The sequence below is a fragment of the Idiotropiscis lumnitzeri genome, chromosome 14 (assembly GCF_059441095.1).
Source record: "Idiotropiscis lumnitzeri isolate Australia: NSW breed Sydney's pygmy pipehorse chromosome 14, RoL_Ilum_1.0, whole genome shotgun sequence".
NCBI lineage: Eukaryota > Metazoa > Chordata > Actinopteri > Syngnathiformes > Syngnathidae > Idiotropiscis > Idiotropiscis lumnitzeri.
The window spans coordinates 15538342-15560297 of record NC_142404.1 but is presented as its reverse complement, the minus strand read 5'-3'; the positions used below and the strand labels follow the sequence as shown (position 1 = coordinate 15560297).

The following is a 21956-nucleotide window of genomic DNA, read 5'->3' as shown; positions in this document are numbered from 1 at the left end:
ACCAGAGGAACTAAAGTCAACGTTTCATTCCAGGGTCATTTACCATTTTTCTGCAGCACTGAAGTTAGAGAAACTGAGTTGGAAACTTCATACTAGACCGTGGAACAAAAAGTAGTAAGAAATAAAAGTTCCTCGAACTGTAGGTGAAAGTTTGCATGAGTATTTGCGTGCATATGTATGTGTGAGAGCATTGTGTGTCCATATTTTTATCGGTCTGTCTTGCATTTTATCAAGTGAGAGCTACTGTGTGTGATCATGTGTATTTGTCCTGGGTGTTTTGGGGTGTGTGTGAGAGCGTGAATGTGTGTGAATGTCGGTGAGATTGTGTTTATATCTAAGTGCATGTGTGAGCGCCTGCCTGCAAGTGCGAAACCATCTGAGTTATTGTGCAAAAGCATGTTTTTGTGTGTATGCATTGGAGTACCATTACGTGTTAATGTGGGAGAGGAAATTTATGAGAGCTCGTCCATACTGTTTCTAAGTTTGTAGTGTGAGAGCTTAAGTACAACTTAGACCGTCTTGAGTGAATGTGTGAGAGCGTGTCTTTATGCTTCTGCGTTAGCGTTCAAATGTTTGTGTGAGAGCACCTTCAGGTTTTTGTGAGAACGTGTTTGCATGATTTTTTATGTGTGAGAGCAACTAATTGTGGGAACATGTCTCTGAGTGTGTGCACGTGTGCTTTCACAAGTGTTTTTGTGTGATGTGTTTAAATGTGTGAGAGGGAGTTTGAAAGGATGGCGCCCGAGTCTTTGTATGTAAATAAGATGACATGGCCAGTAGTGATTGTTCACTTTTATTTATTTAAAAAAAAAAAAAAAGGGATGTTTCTTGTTCTTTGGTCCTGTCAACTTGTTTTGGACTTTGATGACATCATCAGTGTTATGACATCATCTGTCATTGCCGTCTGCGTTCGCGTCAGGCCTGCTTCATAGCGCGCGCCATTAGGCAGGCGAACACGGTCATCACCATCTTCGGTTTCACCTCCACCAAATCTTCGGGCAGCGCGTACACGCGCGCTCCGATCTTCCTCGCCATGGAGATGGCGTACCTGCCAATCATCGTCGTCATCATCATTACGGGTCACATGACACACTAGCCTGGTTTCCATTGGTGGTTCAGGACTGAAACCAGGACGTGGTTCAAGTTACAAGACCTGGAGCTTCTTTTACATGCAGAAGCCAGAAAGTGTACATATTTGTGTGATCCCAAAAGGTTTCTGGAACTTTTGGTGCAAACGTAACTTCATCTTAAAATCTAACTAACTGGAAATGTGATTTTCACACACTGACCCTTTATTTATCTCCCAGTGAGTTTTCCGCACAATTCAACAATTCAAGTGTCCAAACATGTCCAGAGGACTTTCAGATCCGATCCGGTTGAAATCTAAACGTGACACGTCCTTACTTGGCGTTGTTGAGTTTTTCCTCTTCGGTCAGGTCGTCGGTCTTGAGCAAGTCGTATCGGATGGAGCCGGGCTGGATGGCGTCAATCAGATCCAGAACCGGCATGCTGGTGCTGATGGCGCCGTCCTAATAAAACCAAAGTCACACGCTTACAACTAACCAACAACCAAGCGCAATATTTGTGCAGGAAAATGAAATATTTGATCGCATAAATACCTTAAAACTGGAGATGGACGAGGTCTTCCCTGCCTGCGCTAGCGTCTGATTGGTCCACGCCACGATGGTGTCGTCGTTGACTTTCTGCCCGTCGCCGAGCTCCTCCAGGATGTTGAGTGTGTACCTGATTGCAAAAAGTCGACATGGGCGCTAAAACACACTTGCGGCGACCAAGGGGGGGGGGGGGGGCAGTGGAGACGGCCGATGCTACCTCCTCATAAGCTGCCAGAGCAGCGCCAGGGTGAGGGTTCGATTCCCGGCGTGCAGGTCCTGGCCGGCGATGCCCACGAGAGAGAACTTGGCCTCATTTTTGCCCAGCTCCACCGCGTAGTTGCAGTTCTCCAGCTGTAGGGGGCAGCAACACGTCGCTCATTCATTGACTGTTTAGTGGTGGCAGGTTACTAGTTAGCGAGCGAGTCGTCACCTTCTTCATGTTGCTGCCCCGTTTGGGGTAAGGAGGCTTGTTGACTCGTTCCCAGTCCACGGGAACTTTGATCTTCTCGTACAGCTGGAAGATGACAAGGGCGTCCTCCATGTCACTAGAACGGAGTAGCAAGGGGTAAGGTTTCAAGAAGGGGTTTCATGTTGAGGTTTCGAGCAAGTATTCGAGTTTCAAAGTAGGGTTTCAAGACAGTCTTGAGGTTTTTGAAGTTAGGGTAAGGGTCTCAAACAAAGGTTGGGGTGCAAATTAAAAGTTTATGACATTAGTTTTAGGTTTTTTTCATTAAGTTTTCAAATTAGGGTCTCAAGCTATAATTAAGGTTTCAAATGAGCTTTTTACTGGCTCAACATTTCAAACCAAATTTGGCTTTTAAAAGAGGTTTAGGGTTTCAAAGTAGGTTATCAAGGCAGATTATGGCTGGGTTCAGTTTTTAAGGAAGGAATCATACGCGTAGAGATGATTGACACGAGGGTTGACACCCAAAGAGTTGATCCAGTTCCTGAAGGTCCGTTCTTCTCGGGTTTCTCCTAAAGACATCAAACAACAACAATGTAAGGTCTGGACAGAAGTCCTTCAGAAGGTCTTCAGGTTTCTCACCTTCGATGGAGCTCCAGTCTATGTCTTGGTTCTCGGGTTTCTTGAGGGCCGGGTATCTATTGAACAGGTTGGCCACAAAGGCCAGGTTGAGTTTGGGGTTCCCGCGGACCACGTCGGTCGCCGTGACAAACTGACGACACCCCAGCTTGTCTGCCTGGTCCAGCATTGACCCTGCACGCCGTACATCGTCTTTCTCCTGGAACACACATTAGGGGTAAGGTTTGAAGCTAAGGTTAGGGTTTTGAAGTAGGGTTTTAAGGCAGGGTTAGCATTTCGGAGTAGATAACCAAAACAGGGATGGGGTTTCAAGTCAGAATTTGAGGATCAAAATAGACTTCAAAAAAGGGTTAGAAGGATTTGGAGCCATAATTAGGGTTTTAAATTAGGTTGTGTTATTGGGTCCTCCACATTCGGATATTACGACAGATTCAGGCTTTGAAGAAGTCTCACTTTGAGTCCTGAGAGGTCGATGGGGATCGCCGGAATTCCTTCTTCATCCCCTTTGGGTGTGACCTGATTCAGGAGGTTGTAGTACGCTCGCGAGTCCTGGGAACAACCAACGACATCATCATCAGCCAATCAGACAGCAACATACTTCCGTCCGGCCGTCGTCCAACATTCCATTCATACTTCCTTTCATCCATCTGCCCTTTCATGCTCCAATCCATTTTTCATCCATCGTGAAATCCCTCATAACATCCAGCCTTCAAGCCATCCATCTGACCTTGAACCTCTATGCATTCCTCCATCTGTCCACGGATCCATTTGCCATCCAACATCCATCCATCCATCCATCCCTCCGTCCGTCCATCTACCCTTTTTACCATCTGTCCTTCCTCCAGCCTTCCATCTGCCGATTGATCTATTTTTCCATTCCTCCCACCAACATCCATCCATCCATCCATCCTGACACCGCTCCACACCTCCATCCATCGTTACATGGGCCCACTGATACGTTTCCATGCATCCTTCCATCACCCATCCTTAAATCCATCCATCCATCCAACCAAACCCATCCATCCATCCATCCACGCATCCACCCATCCATGCCTTGATATCTGAGCTGAAGTTGTTGATTTTGGGCACGTTGGCCTCTTCCAGGTGATAGTTGGCCCAGCGCAGCAGCAGCTCCTCTGGTGACAGCTTCATCAAGTCCTCCAGACTCTCCCCATTCCTCAGCAGCGCAATCAAAGCTAGCGCAACAGAAAATAAACTTAAACACAATCAGTCCTTCGTCATTATGCTAAGCTACGCTAACAGCGCCACAGAAGACTAAGCTACCTTCGTTCCTGCTGAGCTCGATGTCTGCGAACAGTCCGATCTTGATGATCTGCCAGAGCAGACCAAGGACGAGATGCTGCCGGCCCTCTTTCAGGTCCTCGGCTCCGATGTTGACCACGTGGCAGCCGATGGCCGAGGCCGAGTTGAGCGCCAGGTTGAGGTTCTCCTGGATGGTGAAGGGGGTCAGCTTCTTCTTGTTGATGGTCCTCTCGTCTATGGTGTCGTCCACAGAGAGGTTGATCATCTTACTGACGGCAAGATAGGGTTTCAAATTAGGGCTTTAAGGAATGGTTAGGGTTTCAAATTAGGGTTTCAAGACAATTCAAGGCCTGATGATGAAGTCAAGCCAGGATTCTACTTTTAAAGAAGCGTTAAGGTTTCAAATTGGGATATCGAGGCAAGTTTAGGGTTTCAACCCGGGTTAGGATTTTTAATTCCGGTTTCGATTTCAAATTCTTCCGATTAGGGTTCTTGTCTTAAATAAAGTACCAGAGAACAATTCCATCTCCCACGGCCGTGAAGAGGTCATCAGTGTCCGGATCCGCCGGCAGGACGTGTTTACAGTCCGGGTCCTTCTCCAGAGCTTTGTTGATCCAGTTCACAAAGGCAACCTTCTCCTCCTCTGTGGACACAAAGACCACGGTCAACGTGGACTGGAGCCCCAAAATATTGCTCCACAAATTCTTCAGTCTCAACGTCGAAAGTTTTGGTCAGAGAGACCAAAGTTGGTGACCCCTGACATAGACTTTCATTTTCCACGATGTTGTTCTCACCCGAGTATGAGTGCTGCGTTCCGGCCTGCTCCGAGGTTCCCGCCACGTTTCGGATGCCCTCTTTCTTGTTGATGGCCTTCCGGAAGGTCTTGCCCACCTCGGTGCTCTTCAGGCCGTGAACGATCTGAAGAGGAAGTCCAAACGTGTGGTGCTGCCCCAACAAGGTCTTGATGATTTCGTGGACTTACCTGCGTGAAGTCCTGGAAGGTGAGCTTCTCGCTGGTCTTGGTCAGCTCGTGGACTATCTCTCGGACCCTGAAACCTGGCAGAGCCACGTTGGCGGCCCGGAACAGCTCGTTGAGTTCTTCTTTGCTGATGAAGCCGTTGCCGTCGATGTCTGTCAGAAGACAGAACGGAGACTCAGAGTCTTGACGGATGGAGGAACCGAACGGCGAAGACGTTCTTACCGATCTTAGCGAAAGCCTCTTTCAGCTCCTCCAGCTCCTCAGGGGGGATGCTTGCCGTGTCGTCCATGTCGGCGTACTGGAAGAAAAATCCCCAATAAAAAAAAAAAAGGTGAAATGAAAGCATGGTAGACTACGCGAGAAGAGGAAGTGTGGACACTCGTGATCTCATACTGTGATGCAAAAACGCTTCTCCTCGCTTATCTCGACTTCCTGCTTCACATGCCGCACTTCCTGTTTGTCCCCCCCCGCCCTCCCAATTACCACCCAGCACCCCCCCAAAAAACTTTAAAATAGGATTATTTAAAATCATGCATGTTTGGTGCTTGTATTTCTATGCAATTCTACTGTTGTATCTGCAACGTCAACGCGTGTGTGTGTGTGTTGCAGTGTAAGGCCTGGTGAGTGACGTGGGTGCAATAGTGTATATTTATTTATAGTTCAGATCGGTTATTTGAAAGGTGCCGTGTCGTTCCGGTGCTCGCATTCCCCGCCAGTGTTTGCGCAGGCCCAACATAGCTGCCAACACGCCTCCATACTGTGAAACCTCAAACTTCCTTTTCTGCTCTGCTGCTGCGAACTTCTTCTTCCTGATAAATAAAGGCCTCAACACATTTGAGCTTTTTACGTTTGGAAGGATATGACATGATGGAACAAATAATCGTCGTACTTTCGATTCGCTTTGTTCAGCACCATTTGATAAGTGTCCATCATGTTTGCCCCAATTACAAATTAGGGTTCTAAGACAGGTTTAGGATTTCAAATAAAGGTTTAAGTGTCACAGGAAAAGGGTTGCAGACAAGGGTGACGGTTTCAAATGAGGGCTTTTAACAAAGGGTAGGGTTTCAAGCCATTTAAACTAGGTTTTCAAAATTAAGGTTTCAGGGTGCAGGTTTTAAATTAAGGTTTTGAAAAAAGGGTTGGGAGTTCGGCATGAAGGCTTTTTAAGTATTGTATGGTTTGAAGCAAGAGTTTGCATTTCAAATTAGGGTTCTGTACAAGAGTCATCTCAAAATAGGGTTTAAGAAAGAGTTGGGTGTTGAAATTAGGGTTTCAAGTAAGAGACTTGTGTCCAAATTCAGGGTGAGAGTTTTAAAAAAAGAGTAAGGATCTCAAATTTAGGTTTCAAGTCGTGGATAAGGCATCAAACAGAGTTAGGGGGAGAAGTCAGGGTCTAGTGTTCGCATTTCAAATTTAGGTGTCAAGGTTTCAAGCAATAGTGGGGGTCCTACACAAGGGTTAGGGCTTCAAGTTTTTGCAGACAAAGGTTAGAACTTGAAGTTCCTCACCTGAGCGTGGCGGCAAGGAGGAGTCCGACTGCGCAGAGCTGAAGATGGTGACGATAGCGAGCGGTCTGCTGCGCGCTCCAGTCTGAGCGTGCGATCATCTAGTCAGAGCGAGCAGGAAGGAAGTGAGTCAAAATCGCGCCACGAGGCCCCACTTTTTTTGTCTTTATAAGGCAATGACAGACAGATTGACTGACTGACAGGCAAGGTGACAGCGCTGCCACTTGGCGTCGTTTAATTTTTCTTTTTTTAAATGATAACGTCCCTTTGGCAGGTTCCAAGGTAGGGTTTCAAGACATGGTTAGGGTCAATAAAAAAAAAAAAATAAAATGGTTTTAGGTTTTCAAGTCAGAGCACAAGACAGGGTGAGGGTTTCGCCTCAAAATTGCGATTACAATTTAATATGTGATTAATAAATTAATAAAATAATTTAATGATTGATTGCACTTCATGTTCAGCACGAATGGCTGGCGTCAATAAACAGAGTCAGGGTTTAATATTAAGCGTTTCAAATTTAGATCAAGGATTGCTTATGTGCTGAGGGGGCGGGACAAATGGGACGCGACAGATTTTATGAAAAAAATTTTTAAAAATTAAATGTAGTCCGAAGTTGTGTCCGCGTGACGTCAGACACCTCCAACAAGAGAGCGGCTGGCGGAGTGATTTCAGAGTGCCATTTTGATGATTAAACTCTATCTGTTCCGTTTATTTACTTTTAGCGTCAGCATTTGAGCTAAGTTTCAGCTTCTGATTTTTTTTAGCTTAGCTTCTTTAGCACCTTGGGTAATTCTGATTAGGCGTACAGCATGAAAGGCATCGAAGGCGTTAAACACACTCACTGGGAAGCAGTGCAGCAGATTTGCTCGCGTCGCGCTGGAGAGCGATGGTCGCCGTCTGACGATATGGCGCTGACTGATGACATCACACGCTGATATCATCCCATTGGGATTCTGTCACAGAGGCACCAGAGTTACATAATGCAGTGATGTCATCGGGAACGGTGGGAAGAAGTTTGGTTCCGAACATGGGTTCTGGTTTGAAATTGGGATCGCCAAGCCCGGGTTAGGATCTCAAAAAAGGTTTCAAGGCATGGTTAGGGTTTCAAGATGGAATTTCAAAGTCAAGGTTAAAATTGAAAATTTGGATATGAACCCAGGGTTTGGGTCTCAAATTAGGGTATTAAATCAGAGTTAGGGTCGCAAATCTGGATTTGAACTAGGGTTAGGGGTTCAAGCTCCAATTTCAAAGCCAGGTTAGGGTTTCAAATTAAGGTTTCAATTCAGGGTTAGGGTTTCAGATTTGTGACCGATACCAGTGTTTACTCTGGTACTCACCGATAGCAATGGCGAGTACCAAAATCGCAAATCGTTTTTGATTCAATTAACAAAATATTAGATAATTATGAAGAAAGATCTTTTTGTTTCTGACGTGTCAAACCATTGCAGCAAAGCGCCACAACTGCCGAAGAGGACTTACTCGAGTTAATTTGCCTTAAGTATCTGTGGATTGTATCGGCAGCCTCCATGAATACCCGATACCTTCCTCACACTGATAATTGCTCAAGGTACTCACCCATCCCATTAGGGTTTCAAGCCAGGGTTAGGGTCTCAAATTATGGTCTCAAGTCAGGGTTAGGATTTCAAATCAGGGTTTGACATGAGGGTTAGGGTTTCAAACAAGGGTTAGGATTTAAAATAGGCTTGTGGGTCCAGACAAAGGCTGGAGTTTAAAATTTGGGTTTCAAACCAGGGTAAGGCTTTTAAAACAAGGTTTCAAACCTTCCACGACGCTTAGTAATGACATCACACACTGCGACATCATCCTGTCACAGAGCCAAGAGTCCCACGACGCCACGACGTCATCGGCAAGCCTTTCAAAGCCTCCCCGAGTTAAAACGAATCAAGATTTTTTGGGGGGAGGGTGGACATGTCTGTGGATCACGAGCAGCGGGTGGCCGACCTGGAGAGGAACTACCAGGAACAGGAGTGCTACTGCGTCAAACTGGAGGGTGACCTCCAGCTCCTGGAGTCCTTGCTGGACGCCAAGATGGCCAAGATCCAGCGTCTGACCAGGAATCTGGAGAAGACGGAGCTAGGGCTGGTCAACATGCGGGACAAGATGGATGGGGACATGCGAGAGGTTTTCGAGCAGGCCTCGCACTGGAAGCAGCTGCACAAGAGCCTTCGCAAGCAGAGCCCGGCCAAGAACCCGGACCAGGTGCCTACCTGGAGGGAAGGGGACCACGAGGAAGTTCCCGTCAAGGACTTTGTGAGTCAGGTTCATCCTGAGGTCACCAAGATCCAGAAGGTCCTGGAGGATCTGGAGGAGATCATCAACAAGAAAAGGGTGCTGCTGCGGGAAGAAAGAACCCGGGAAAGGATGGCTTTCGGCGCGGGTTTCGGCGTGGCGCTGGTGGGATGTCTTGTCTTCGCCACGGGGGTCTCCAAATGGATCGGATAGCTGCAGTCTCACAATGAAAATCGGACTGATCAAATCTGGATCAAAATCGGATCTGAATCAAATGTAAACGCAGTGTAAACGAAGCCGTTGCATATGTTGAAAACTGGGTCAATGTCCCTGCCGTTATGCTTCCAAGTGACAAATTGGGTTTCAAGTCAGGCGCACAGTTTTAAATGAATGCTCTATGGCAGGGGTGGAAGTTTAAATTTGGGTTTCAAGCCAGCCTTAGGATTTCAAAATAAAAATCTGGGTTTCAGAGGGTTGGGCTTTCAAATAATTGTCACATTGTCATTCTTGTTTATATATTTTGTACAAAAGTGACATTTTCAAGTCATCCCAAGTTGCAATCCAGTTTCCGTTGCCATCCGCCAACTGGAGTATCGCCGACCCAAACAACACACCTGTGAAGTCAGTATTGAACTGTAAGGATTTTAATGGCAGTGAGTAGACCTCCTCCGATTGCTTTTACGGCTTACTGAAATGCAATACTGCTTGTTGTCGGAATAAAGACTTGAGTAAAATGAATACTGCGAGAGTCTGTGGGGATCTCATGTTGGGGATTCTCCCGGGGCGCCCCCTTCCAGTGCCAATGCTCCTTCAGGATTTTCCATTTCCGCATTGAAATCGTCTGAGTCGTCTGCAACATACAAGTTCCTCATCGAGTCGGAAAGCGCCGTCCTCAGCTCATCGTCCGATTCCTCAAAGTTCCTGAAACATGGGAACACATCCGAGTAAACCAAAGACCCGTTCGCTGAAGGTGACAGAACAGAAATTTCAATTAATCTGCTTTAGTCTTGTTTCAAACGGGTTCTGTTTTTTTTGGGTTTTTTTTCGAGAATCACCAGGCGTCAACTTACGTGTCCTCGTCATCCGACCTCGGCTCCAGGCGGTCCTGGTCCTTCCCTTCAGTAGCTGAGTGAGAGTGAAGACAGTTTAAAGTTGGCGCTCACAACCTACATCCTGGTTTTGTTCGGCTGATTTCTGACCTGCGCTCTGCGGGTCCGCTGTGGAAGACGTCAGGTTGGCCTGCGCCATGGCGTCCAGTAAGGACTTGGGTGGTCCAGAGACCCACTGCCGACGACCTACTTCCTCCTCTTCCTCCTTACCTGAGCGGACCAATGAGGTTCAATGAAGCAAATCAACTCATCTTGTCTCCGAGAAGAACTTCGCATCTGTGTTGCATCGGCAACTTAAAGCTCGACCAACCCGGCACCACAGAACTACTCGCAGTTCACAAACACTTCTCAGGCGTAACCAAATCTTTCTTCTTCATGTTTTCTACAAAAACTTCAATTGAACCTGGCTCGACTTCCAGTGTTGCAGCAGAGTCCACGTCCATGTGGCCCAGAGCCTCCATCAGCGTCTCCGGTGGTCCCTGCCTCCATCCCCTCCTCGGCTTGGCTGAATCCTCAGGCTCGTCTTCCTGAAAGTGGACCATCTGGTTTTGACGGTCCACTTGCAGTCTGCTCTCCTCTTCCGATGTCTCCTCTTCCTCCTCCTCCGAGGAGTCCTTCACGTCGTCTAGACGGATCTCAAACATGATAGCCTTCTGGAAGAGAAGATTGCGGGATGGTTTAGGCGAGCTGGATGACTTCCAATGAACAAGACCAGCACGGTTTCTTCTAATGGTGCCTTTCAAAGCACCTGGTTCTTGTGTTTCTTCTTTAGTTCTTGCCGCTGTTTTCGGTTCTCCTCCCTGATCTTCCTCAAAGCCGCTTCCATGTCCTGCATAACACATGGCATCCGTAAATTTGACTTTGAGGATGGAGTTCCTATACAGAGAAGATGTACACACCCTTCACTTTCCCCACACTTTGTTCTAGACAAAACCTTATTTTCAAATAGTCTCCCTCCCCTTAAATAAATCCCTTACCTGACTAATTCGCTTTGCGTTTGAATAAATAAAATGTTTACCTGCACAGGTTGAACTTGTTGGTGTTCTTTGGGGGGAGTCGTAGAAAGTTTGTCCAGCACAAACGTGTCGTGTTTGTGCGGCGGCTGAGAAACAAATGGCCACACGATACATAAATACAAACGTACAACACAGCTGTATCGTTGAATGCATCATCGTCTAAGATAGGTGTGGGCAAACTACGGCCCGGGGGGCCATATGCGGCCCGTTAAACGTTTAAATCCGGCCTGCCAAACTTGTAAAAAAATTAATTGAATAAACCTTGTTAATGTTTTATTTTCTAAATACTGTGTTTTTTCAAAGACATATATATTATTGTAATGCTTTTGTTCACTTTCATTTAAAATGATTATTTTTTTGTATTTATTCCATATGCATTAAACAAATGTATATCACCTGCGCTCTGTATTGTGTTACATTTCTCTGACATGTTTCATTTGGAAAAGGTTTCTTATGTGTGCTTCATTACATTTCATTTCCGTATCCCAAAGTGTGTAACATTGTCCAAACACGCGAGTTACATTTGTGTGCTACATGTGTGACAGTCGCATTCATCTCTTTGCGTGCATGTGCATACATTCTGTGTGTACCTCTGCCTCAGCTCTCAGTCTCATCTGTTTCATCTCCTGACGATATTGTTGTCTGATGAGCTCGAGCTGCCTCAAGTACTCCTGCAAACACACACACACACACACCCCCACTCAAACACACACATTTAATTTGTCGCTAAAATTCCTCAGGTTTCATGTTCACCTGTTGGTCGTCCTGCTTTCTTCCAAGAGGCGCATTCTGGGGTTCACACGGCTGCATGTGGCCTTCCCCTCCGTTGGGCGGCCTCCAGCCCTCTGCCGTACTCGGACGCAGACCCTGACGAGGTGGTAACGTCGGAACATATTCCATGAAGGGATGAACATTGTTGCTCACCAGCTGTTTTTCTGCCCTCAGCTTGTACTGGCTGGCCTCTTGTCTCCTCTGAAGGTATTCTTCACGAGCTGCTGCCACCCTGAAACATAATAGTATGTTACACGTGTGTTATGTTGGCATAACATGTTACACGTGGGTGTCGCATTTGCTTAGCGTGTGTTACATGTGCTTAGATTAACATGCACATTCAAAAAGGTTGGTTAAAAAAATAAAAGAGACCGAGTGGGTCGTTAGGTTTTTTTTTTTTTTTTTGAGCCAACTGTTTTTTGAGTGTGTTACATTTATCTAATTTTTGTGTTAAATGTGTTTAATCGCATGTGATTTTCATGTTACTCATGTTGCAAAATGTGTGTTACCTGATGTTAAATGTGTGGTATGTAAAAGTTGGGCTACAATGTGTGTTATATATGTATTACATGCTTGTTACATGTTTGGCATAAATTCATGTTACATGAGTGTCACATGCATTGTCACTCACAGCTGGTAAGGTTCAACCGGACGAGCGACGTAGTCTTCACACGGCTCACAGGGAGGAAGAGGACGATGAAGAGGTGGTGGAGGAGGAGGACAAACGTCCCTCTGGTGGAAGGCGTCCAGCTGGAAAAAGTATTGGTGGTATTGTCCGATCCTGTGCAAAGTAGGCAGCAGGACTCAGTTCAAAGCGGTTAAAAAGAAAAAGTCGCTGTCATATTCGGACACACTTTTGTTGGTGATCCCACGAGGCGTCTCCTGCGGCAGGCTGAGGGAGGTGTCCTGCTCTGTGGGGCTGGGCAGACATCACAAAAGCAAGCAGAGAGTCAGCTAAATAATCGGCAAAAGAACATGTGCTCACATGTCCTCTCTCTACATGACATGTATACAACATTTTTCCCGGTCACACTTGATTAGGTCGCGTGAAGTGTAACAGTTTGGTGAAGAAATGTGTCGTTATGTTATTACCGCGTAATAAGCAGGGCTGCACTCCTTCCACTCTGGCTTGACAGGAAGTTTCTTCACAGCCGCTTTGCACTTCTTCTTCTCTACAATACATCACAACAAGGAGCGCATGACTGTTACATGTGTGTGACATGTGTTTCGAACGCATATCTTACATTTGGTCTAACGTGTTTGCGTGTTACGGGTGTTACATATGTTTAACATGTGTGGTACAAGTGCCTAATGTGTTACATTTGTCATATGTGCGCTACATTTGTTTTTAATGTGTTACATTCTTCAAGTGTGTTACATGTGTTACATATGTATCATGTGTGTTATGCATGTTACATTTGTCTAACATACGTATGTTTGTGTGTATTTTATGTGTTACATTTTTTAATCCGTAAAATCTGTTACAAGTATCCTATATGTTGCATTTGTCTAACGTATACAACATGTGTTCCATTTGTCCAATTTGTGTTCCATTTGTGTGTGGGTGGGTGTGTGTGTATATGTGCGTGTAGGGGTGAGTGTGTGTGTGTGTTACCTGGTGCTGCTTTACAGGTGTGAGCGGTCGGTGTGTTGTTATTGTGACTGAACTCCTAACACATACACACCCACATTGACATACAAAACATCACATTCATGAGGAGTTAAGAAATGTTGAAAATAAAAGTAGTCAAAGAAGTCGTTGTACCTGAGCGTGTTTATTCAGAAAAGGACGCTGCAGGACGGAGCTGACGGAGGGACGATCACGAGGGTTCACCTGAACACAAGACAGGTACACGTAAAGGACGGGTGGGCTTAAGTGACTCACGTGAGGCGAGCACACTGTGAGAAATGACACAAGCACACAAACAAAATCCAAATGTGACCTTGAAGAGTTGTGCGACGAGCAAGCGAAGATCATAGGAGTAACGAGCGGGCACAGGGTTGAAGCGCCCCCTGCAGATCTTACTGACCAGCTGACTCAGACTGTTGCCCTCAAACTGGACATTACACACACACACACACACACACACTTAAAATTCATGCCTCATTGTCTAATATGTGTCACATTAGTCTAGTGGAGGCGTGGGCAAACTACGGCCCGGGGGCCACATGCGGCCCATTAAATGTTTTAATCCGGCCCGCTGAACTTGAAAAAAATTAAATGAATAAACCTTGTTATTGTTTTATTTTTTACTAAATACTGTAGTTTTTCAATTGTATATATATATATATATATATATATATATATATATATATAATATATTGTTACAATGCTTTTGTTCACTTTCATTTAAAATTAAATGGCTAACTGGAGAGTTACATTTCATTACCATGTGTGTTACATTGTCTGAAATGTGTTACATTTGTGTAATGTATGTTACATATATTTGTTTCATGTGTTCTGGTGTGTGTTACGTGGGTTACAAAATGTAATATAAAATGTGTATGTGTGTGTGTGTGTGTGTTGAAGCTTACTGGATGCCTCAGAGTACAGAGTTCATAGAGGACGCAGCCCAGAGACCAGATGTCCCTGCATGTACAACACACAAATGCACCATATCACCTTAATACGTTGTTGTGCGAGTCATGCGTACGTACGTTTTGTTGTTGTAAGGTCGACTCTCGCAGATCTCCGGCGAGAGGTAGTGAGGGGTCCCCACGCAGGTCCTGGCCAGTTCCAATGTGCTAGGCACACACACACACACACACACACACATAGGTTATCTGAAATGCTGTCCCATGTGTGTGTATATAAGGCACTGACGTACTGCGTCAACATCCTCGCGATGCCAAAGTCGCCCAGCTTGACTTTGACGCCTCGCTCACTCAGGAAAATGTTCTTCAAAAACAAACACAAAACTGTGACACACAAAGACCACGTTGCAGCACAAAGAAGACAAGTGAGTTGTGTGAGACTTCCTGTGATGAATTTGACAGACAAAAAGTCAAGTGTGTGTCTTGAGATACCTCATCAAGATTTGGGAGGTGATTGTGTGGAAATGAGAAGACTGCGAAAATAAATTCTGGATTTTATGAGGAGTAAGTCTTCTCTGAAATACTTTTTTCCCCGCAAAATAAAATCACTTTCATGAAATGTAGTTTTTCCGGACAAAATATATATTCATTCATTCTTTTTCTGAAACTGCTTATTCTGACTATGACCAATAGTGGGTTTTTTTCTCCATTTTTTTCTTCACAAAAAAAAAATACCTTTTCTAAAAAAAAAAAAGAAAGTTTCCAAGAAATTCTATTTGTTTTCTCACATTTGTTTTTCTCCAAAATATTTTCCACTCAATAATAAAACGTTTTTTTTTGTTTTTTTTCTTGAGAAGGTCAAATTTAATTCTCAAAATGGATCATGTCAAAAATATACTTTTACACTTGTTTGTTCTTTCAGTGTGACCAATTTTATAGTTTTGGAAAGAATTGCATTTGAGTCAGTATTTGAATGAGCGAACAAGATGTCAAGATGTTTTCCATCGACATTGCAGTACCTGACTTTTAATATCTCTGTGCAGGATCTTCCTGTCGTGGATGTGTTTAAGCCCCAGGCAGATCTGAACAAACCAGGCCAGGATCTGAAGTACAATGACAAATATATCAAATAAAAAAAAAAACTGAATTACATTTGATCGCCATCTTTTCCGTTTGAGTCGGTGTACCTAACCAAGTGTCCCGGGGTTCCTAATGAAGCGTCCTAATCAAGCATGCATTACCTGCTGCTCAGTGAAGAAGACTCCTCTCTGCATGTTGATCTTCATCATCAGATCGCCTCCATCGCAGTACTCCATAACGATGCACAGGCTGCCCCTGTCTGTGTACACCACACACACACACACACGCACATGCACACACATATATTTTGTAACACACACACTCCCACACAGTGACACGTGCACGCACACACACCTTGAAAGGAGCGGATGAAGGTGACAATGTTGGGATGTTCCATGTTGGACAAGAGCGCCACCTCCTTCTTGGCAGCTTCCTTCTCCCTGCTTGACATCTGAACACACAAAAATAATAATAATCATAATAATCATAATAATATAATTATCATTATGATTATTATTATTAAAGACTTATTTTGAGGAGAAAAATTGTGTAAAATTTTCTTTTTGGGGGAGCAAGGCATATTTTTTAAAAGCTTTATTTAACCCCGAAAAATTGTTCAGAAAATATCAAATTTAGAAAATATGCAACAAGATATTAGATAAGAATTATTATACATTAAAACAACGTTTTCTTAATTTTATAGAAAAAAAGGCAGATTTAAAAAATGGTTGTTGCTGTTTTAAATGTAATAATATTACAAAAAAAAAATCAAGTTAGATCTTGGAGGAAATTTTGTTATGGACAAATCTAACCTTTGCAAGGTTGATCATTTTGACCACACACGGTGCATCATCACTGTCATGGGTGGCCTTGGCTCGCACCAGGAAGGCCTTCCCAAATGCACCCTCTCCGATCGGACGCACCACCTCGAAGTCGTCCATCACAGCTGAGGGATAAAACAATGACAAAACAATATTATTACTATACAGACAACTCTCAGGAACTGCATTTGCAGAGGGACTGCTATGCGGTTTCTTACAAGCAAATGTTTCAAAGGGAATCATTCACACACAGCACGGCAGAAGTATGTAGATTTTTGCAAGACGCTGTCTCGCTTTTTCTTTTTTTGTCCACTGATGTTTATACTGATTAACTAGAGTATAGTATTAATGTACCTATAGTAATTAGAAGCTACTCATTACTTACTCAGTACTTGAGTAATTTATCCCACTGAATACTAATTTATACTTGTGTAATTATTTGGAGCTTTACGTTTTACCTTTACTTGAGTCATACGCTACTCTTACTTGAGTACAAGTTTTGGCTACGCTAACCACCACTGTGATATGTCAGCCTGTCTAGCAATATCGAGTAATAACCACTTTTGTAGTCATATTCCATGAAATATTCTACCGAACAATACGGTAGTTGGACGATAGTTGGGAGTTAAACGGCATTTAATGAAAATTATGTCATAAAATGATTACACCTTTGCCATAAATGGGGGGAAATTGCGTTGATTAACACATTGCCGACTCATTCTCAGCAGAAGGACGAATGACCCTGCAGGAAAGAAAAAGTGCGTTGCCACGGCAACAGGTATACACGTACCAGGCAAACAGCAAATTCCGCCGTCCCAAACAAGACGCGGCGTTTTCATGCAGCCATATTTAGTGAAAACACAGTTTTACCTTTTTTTCAAAAAAGTATCGCATTGTTGATGAGTCGTTTAACTGAGAGGTGAAACTTCCAACGTGACAAGTGCGGAGACGTGTCGCTGTAACAGGAAGTGACGTAGGTTGTGCATTTGGGGAGTTGGAGTTGATAGACGTTTTATTAAATGAAATGATAACGGTCCAAAATCATTCTATGACGTAATATGTATTTCCCCCTCAAAATTCTACACACAACACCACATCAGAACAACATGAAAATGTTTTTTTTTAAATATACCTGTTGCCAAATGTATTAAAAAAAAAAAACCTTATCGAGTAAATCACAGGATATTGTTATTTTATCAATGATTGAGAGACTGATCGATTGAAAAAGAAGATCGCTCAACAGATGGATTAACTGAAAAATAATGCTCATTGTCCAGATTTTATTATTTGTTAATTCATGCCCAGGCTTTTATAGGTATGGATTTTGTCCAATTTTATTTTCTTTTTAATTACATGCTTTTATTAAACCAATTGGCCGCGTTTCTATAATCTTATGAAACATGACATGTATCATAAGTGAAAGGATGAGTGTAATGTTGAAAATGTATTTTACTTTTATCATTATTTATTTAATTTATATTATAGTGAGGAGAAGCGGTACAGATGATGGATGGATGGATATATTGGTAAATTATTGACACGTGACCTTATGAAATGCCAGCGAATCTTTGCTGCTGGTACACCTTCTGTCCTCGGAGGGGCGCTGTGGGCAACCACGAGTATAGGGCGTACTTCCGGTTCCCCTCCCACTCCCACTCCATACATAAGACTTGAGTCCAGGTGTTACGAAACGTAAACATTTAATGTTTTTCTTCTGAGAAAGCGCGTTAAAGGTTGCCACTTTGTACAGTAAATATGTCGATGTACAGGAACGCTGTGTGGTTCATGAAAGGACTACAAGAATACACCAAGTAAGTTTAAATCGACACATCTCGGAATGGGATAAGGTTAAAAGTGAGCATCGTGTTTCGTTCGTGTACCTATTTCACTCTTGAAAATGTAATGATGTCTAATTTAAGGTAGTCCTAAACTCTATACTACATGGTTTTCACATGTTTTCAGTTACGTTTTGCTTCGTGTAAAATATGAATTGATTAGATTTTGGCTGATTGGAGGCAATTTAAATTATACCTGTACACAGTATCATCCTTTAATTATGGCCTTGAACTTAAGAAAATAATGTGGCGTAAGTTTCTATGTCGTTGTATAAAGATGTCAAATAAAATACTATTTACCAACAAAAGGCATGCAATTCCAAAATATAACCACCACATTTTCTAAATACAAATATTTTCATAAAAAATAGCCCGACTTTTAATTATGTAACATTTAGTCTTTAGAAATTGTATTTGTTTTTTAAAAAAATATGCTTAATCCCAAATGTATCCAAAATAATAATTTATAATAATAAAAAGCTAAATAAATAATTTGTCCAAACTTTGATTTTTGATTTTTCAGAACAAAATGTAATTTCTTGTCTAGTAAAAAAAACATGTCAACTAAGCAAAAGGCTCTTGCTTAAAAAAATATATTTTTAAAGTTTTTTAATATGCCTTACACAAATATTGTTGTATGAACTTTGACCAGGAGCGGCTACGAGGCGGCTGCCAAGACTTTTGTGGCATCTGACCTGGATGTGAACTTGAATGGTCGTTCCTTCCTGATCACAGGGGCCAACAGCGGTCTGGGCAAAGCCACGGCGCAGGAGATCGCCAGCAGAGGTGAGTGACGACAATCTCTGTGCCTTGACGTTTTGTCACCTGTTTGTGATGGTTTGCGTTTACAGGTGGAACCGTGCACATGGTGTGTCGTAACAAGGGGCGAGCAGAAGCTGCCAAGCAGGAAATCGTGGAGCTGAGTAAGAACCAGGTAAGGCATCCTGGCTTGGGAGTGCCTCCTGGAATTCTTTGGAAATTTAGCGCAAGTCATGTCATTTAGTGGTACTACAACAAAAGGTCCGAAATGACACAGGAAGTCGGCCATTAATCAAGAAACTAATATGTCTCGTGAATGTTACCAAATTTAAAGCACGTCGTATACACATTAGTGTTGTGAACTCGTCAAAAATTGTTATTTTTGTCACTGCGTATGGGCAGAGCTTGCTTCAAAATTTGATGACTGGGCTTTTTGCTGTTTGTTGCAGAACGTTCACATCCACATCGTGGACATGTCTAGTGCCAGACAAATATGGGAGTTTGCGCAGAGTTTCTCACAGAGTAATGATCTACACGTGTTGGTAAGAGTGTGTGTGAGTATACATGTGTGTACTGGGCATTGTAACTGACTGTGTTATGCCTTTCGAACCAGATCAACAACGCAGGCTGTATGGTCAACCAGCGTGAGCTGACCGAGGAAGGTGTAGAGAAGAACTTTGCAACGAACACCCTTGGTGAGCAAAAAAAAGAAAAAAAAGATAATTCAAATGACAATGCAGAGAAGGGAAGGCATTTTAGGAATAACCAGGTTCTGCGCAAATATGCTCCCTTGTGTCTTGTGATGACAATGATCATCATCAGGGGCAATCTGATTGGACACATAGTAAGAGTATCTCTACATAGTAACTTACATTTTTTTTTTTACATTTAAAACAGTTTAGGAAGTTTAGTAAAATAAAATAATCTTTGAATTTTTTTTCAAGGCGTTTGTCTTGATTTCAGGCACGTATATTCTCACCACTGCACTTATACCTGCCCTGACGAAGGCGAAGGATCCCAGAGTGGTGAGTGTTTAATAATATTATTTAACTGTTCCACCATACCAGAATATATATATAATGTTTCTTAAAATCTGACAAATGACACAGCAATAAAATTATTTAAAAGAGTACAAAGAATTAAACGGTTTGTGCATCGTAATAATTCAATGGGCACTGTATTGCGCCTTCTGGTGTGTGTACTTGCGCCACCAGGGGGCAGTGTAATACATTGATATACTTGAAAAAGATTAAATAATGAAACACAAAGACTATCGCAATTATTTTGCAATGATATTAGCAGTTTTCCGCTGAGGATAAAAAATATATGCTTGTCAGTATTGTTGTATGTTCTGTTTACAGTTCAAACGTAAGTTGTTTCAAGGTTTAGAATTACAGCAACATTGATGCTAGTTTCATTAACCTGTCAATGGTGTTTTCCATTATCTGTTAGCAATAAACTAGCGGGACTTCCACTGCTGCTTATGATGAAGTTTTCGGCCACTCGCAAGTGCTCATCACTCAAACTTTTTCTCCCTCAAAAAAAAAAATAGAAGTTCCACACACAGTATGTTCCAAAATGGTCATTTATCCTGGCAGGTGACGGTTTCGTCGGGCGGCATGCTGACGCAAAAGCTAAACGTGGACGACCTGCAGTTTGAGAAGGGAGTCTTTGACGGCACCATGGCCTATGCTCAGAACAAAGTCAGCAACACACAAAAAGCGCCAACTGCGAAGTAGCGGAGTATTTTGTTGTTGATGTTCCGTGTTTTTCCAGAGGCAGCAGGTGATATTGACCGAGAGATGGGCCACGCTGCACAACGACATCCACTTTTCCTCCATGCACCCGGGATGGGCCGACACACCGGGTACATACCAAGTCAACACTGCACATACTACATAGTTGAATGAAAATATTTTATGACTTGCCATCAAATTTTAAAATCTCAGCTTGTGAATTGAAGCCAATTGCATCAAATTTGGAATAGCTTGGACAGACCCACCAAAACGTCTTTTGAAGCCATGTATGAAAACACAGGAATTGACAGAAATTAATCGAGATGCTGTACACTCACGTTGAGTCCTCGGTTCATCCGCAGGTCAAAGCTTCAATTAATTGTGACCAAGTCAAATGATTTTAAAATTGTTTCTTCTCTGTCACAGCCGTCCAGTCGTCCATGCCGTCTTTCCACGCTAAGATGAAGAACAAACTCCGCACAGAAGCCATGGGCGCCGACACGGTGGTGTGGCTGGCTGTGTCTGAGGCTGCGGCCAAGCAGCCTAGCGGACTCTTCTTTCAAGGTCTGAAACCAAAGCTTTTTATTTTTTTTAAATCAAATGCATTCTGGGATAAAAACAATTTACAATCCAAGAATACAATACAAATTTATTTATTAAGCACATTTCACAACAGCTGGAGCTGAAACAAAGCGCTTTCCATATAATATAAATTAGCAGGAAATTAGAGCACAAACTAAATCACAAACACATATTTGAATCTGGACATTTCTTCCAGATCGTCATGCTGTGGCCACACACCTCCCGCTGGCCTGGTCCCAATCCAACACGAAGGACCAAGACAAGCTCTTGGCGGCACTCCATGACTTGGCGCTAAAGTTCAAACCTTGATGTTTTTCAAAATTATATTTGAACACTCCTCAGTTCATGTTTACATTGTCTCCCGTGCTAATTATCATGAACCAAATGAGATCATCATATTTTTAAATTACCCGCAGCACAAAACAATCTAAGTATTATGATTGAATTCTTAGTTGCTTTACTGTAAAAGGAGCTGAATGTACTTTTCTACTCAAATGTTAACGATAAAAGTTCTTGCACCCATGTCAAGAGGTTCTTTCATCACTTCAATGGGTCACATTTTTTTAGCCTGCAAAAGATGGGCGAACGAATAGCGTTAGTGTCCGGGTGTACAACTCTTTGAGCAACAGATATTTGAACACAAACAGTGGTGCAACACATATAGACAGACAATATAACAATACAAGCACAGCCAACATCGATTGAACTGAATCAAAAATGAATTCATTACATTGAATTTAACAATCATTCCTGTTTTTTTTATTAGGAAGTGTTTTTTTCAAGTGTATGCAAAAAAGTTCATTTTAATAATCATTTATGGTGTTTTTAAATTGTCTTTTTAAATTACAAGTTAATTCACCAATTAGTTCATCAAATGTGATTTTTTTTTTTGACAGATTGTTTTAATGACTAAATTATTGAACAAATTAGTCATTCAGATGAATAAATGTATTTAAATCATGCCTCTTCCCACCACAACAAGCAAAATTAATACGTATATTGCAAGACACTTTCTGAGCTGAAGTCTCGCAAGTTATGACATCATCAGTCGTGATCATCTGTT

General features: G+C 42.9%; 3 protein-coding genes across 3 annotated transcripts; 1 reads left to right on the top strand and 2 right to left on the bottom strand.

Moving 5' to 3' along the window:
• Window positions 1-780: 780 nt before the first annotated feature.
• On the bottom strand, window positions 781-6497 carry lcp1 (lymphocyte cytosolic protein 1 (L-plastin)). The gene is made up of 15 exons (XM_088315246.1): window positions 6406-6497; window positions 5120-5195; window positions 4901-5049; window positions 4713-4836; window positions 4429-4561; window positions 3940-4187; window positions 3709-3851; window positions 3109-3204; window positions 2659-2854; window positions 2510-2588; window positions 2044-2158; window positions 1831-1964; window positions 1620-1743; window positions 1405-1529; window positions 781-1048 (listed from the first exon to the last, which is right to left on the bottom strand). The coding sequence occupies exons 2-15, from the start codon at window positions 5184-5186 to the stop codon at window positions 916-918; spliced, it is 1866 nt and encodes a 621-aa protein (XP_088171372.1). The 5' UTR covers window positions 5187-5195; window positions 6406-6497; the 3' UTR covers window positions 781-915.
• A 769-nt stretch (window positions 6498-7266) lies between these two features.
• Window positions 7267-16913, bottom strand: nek5 (NIMA related kinase 5). The gene is made up of 25 exons (XM_088315245.1): window positions 16772-16913; window positions 15973-16106; window positions 15515-15611; window positions 15322-15419; window positions 15100-15183; window positions 14374-14444; window positions 14204-14290; window positions 14081-14135; window positions 13489-13602; window positions 13311-13379; window positions 13161-13215; window positions 12638-12717; window positions 12400-12464; window positions 12177-12326; window positions 11699-11777; window positions 11528-11641; window positions 11365-11445; window positions 10777-10860; window positions 10507-10587; window positions 10162-10411; window positions 9849-9968; window positions 9720-9774; window positions 8628-9570; window positions 8181-8493; window positions 7267-7352 (listed from the first exon to the last, which is right to left on the bottom strand). The coding sequence occupies exons 1-23, from the start codon at window positions 16818-16820 to the stop codon at window positions 9411-9413; spliced, it is 2232 nt and encodes a 743-aa protein (XP_088171371.1). The 5' UTR covers window positions 16821-16913; the 3' UTR covers window positions 7267-7352; window positions 8181-8493; window positions 8628-9410.
• Window positions 16914-17612: 699 nt separating this feature from the next.
• dhrs12 (dehydrogenase/reductase (SDR family) member 12) lies at window positions 17613-21416 on the top strand. The gene is made up of 10 exons (XM_088314835.1): window positions 17613-17792; window positions 18469-18602; window positions 18668-18750; window positions 19025-19117; window positions 19189-19270; window positions 19539-19600; window positions 20174-20278; window positions 20352-20442; window positions 20738-20875; window positions 21090-21416. Exons 1-10 carry the CDS (start codon window positions 17737-17739, stop codon window positions 21200-21202), a joined length of 957 nt encoding a protein of 318 aa, XP_088170961.1. The 5' UTR covers window positions 17613-17736; the 3' UTR covers window positions 21203-21416.
• Window positions 21417-21956: the final 540 nt, after the last annotated feature.

Excerpts from the sequence above, each read along its gene's own strand:
- dhrs12 (XM_088314835.1), top strand. The coding sequence starts at position 17,737 with ATGTCGATGTACAGGAACGCTGTGTGGTTCATGAAAGGACTACAAGAA. Across the intron at positions 17,793-18,468 it reads GGACTACAAGAATACACCAA|GAGCGGCTACGAGGCGGCTG; the intron begins GTAAGTTTAAAT and ends AACTTTGACCAG. Across the intron at positions 19,271-19,538 it reads CTTTGCAACGAACACCCTTG|GCACGTATATTCTCACCACT; the intron begins GTGAGCAAAAAA and ends TCTTGATTTCAG.
- nek5 (XM_088315245.1), bottom strand. The coding sequence starts at position 16,820 with ATGAAAACGCCGCGTCTTGTTTGGGACGGCGGAATTTGCTGTTTGCCT. Across the intron at positions 16,107-16,771 it reads CGGAATTTGCTGTTTGCCTG|CTGTGATGGACGACTTCGAG; the intron begins GTACGTGTATAC and ends TTTATCCCTCAG. Across the intron at positions 12,718-13,160 it reads CACCTGTAAAGCAGCACCAG|AGAAGAAGAAGTGCAAAGCG; the intron begins GTAACACACACA and ends GATGTATTGTAG.
- lcp1 (XM_088315246.1), bottom strand. The coding sequence starts at position 5,186 with ATGGACGACACGGCAAGCATCCCCCCTGAGGAGCTGGAGGAGCTGAAA. Across the intron at positions 5,050-5,119 it reads AGAGGCTTTCGCTAAGATCG|ACATCGACGGCAACGGCTTC; the intron begins GTAAGAACGTCT and ends GTCTTCTGACAG. Across the intron at positions 1,530-1,619 it reads CGTCCATCTCCAGTTTTAAG|GACGGCGCCATCAGCACCAG; the intron begins GTATTTATGCGA and ends TGGTTTTATTAG.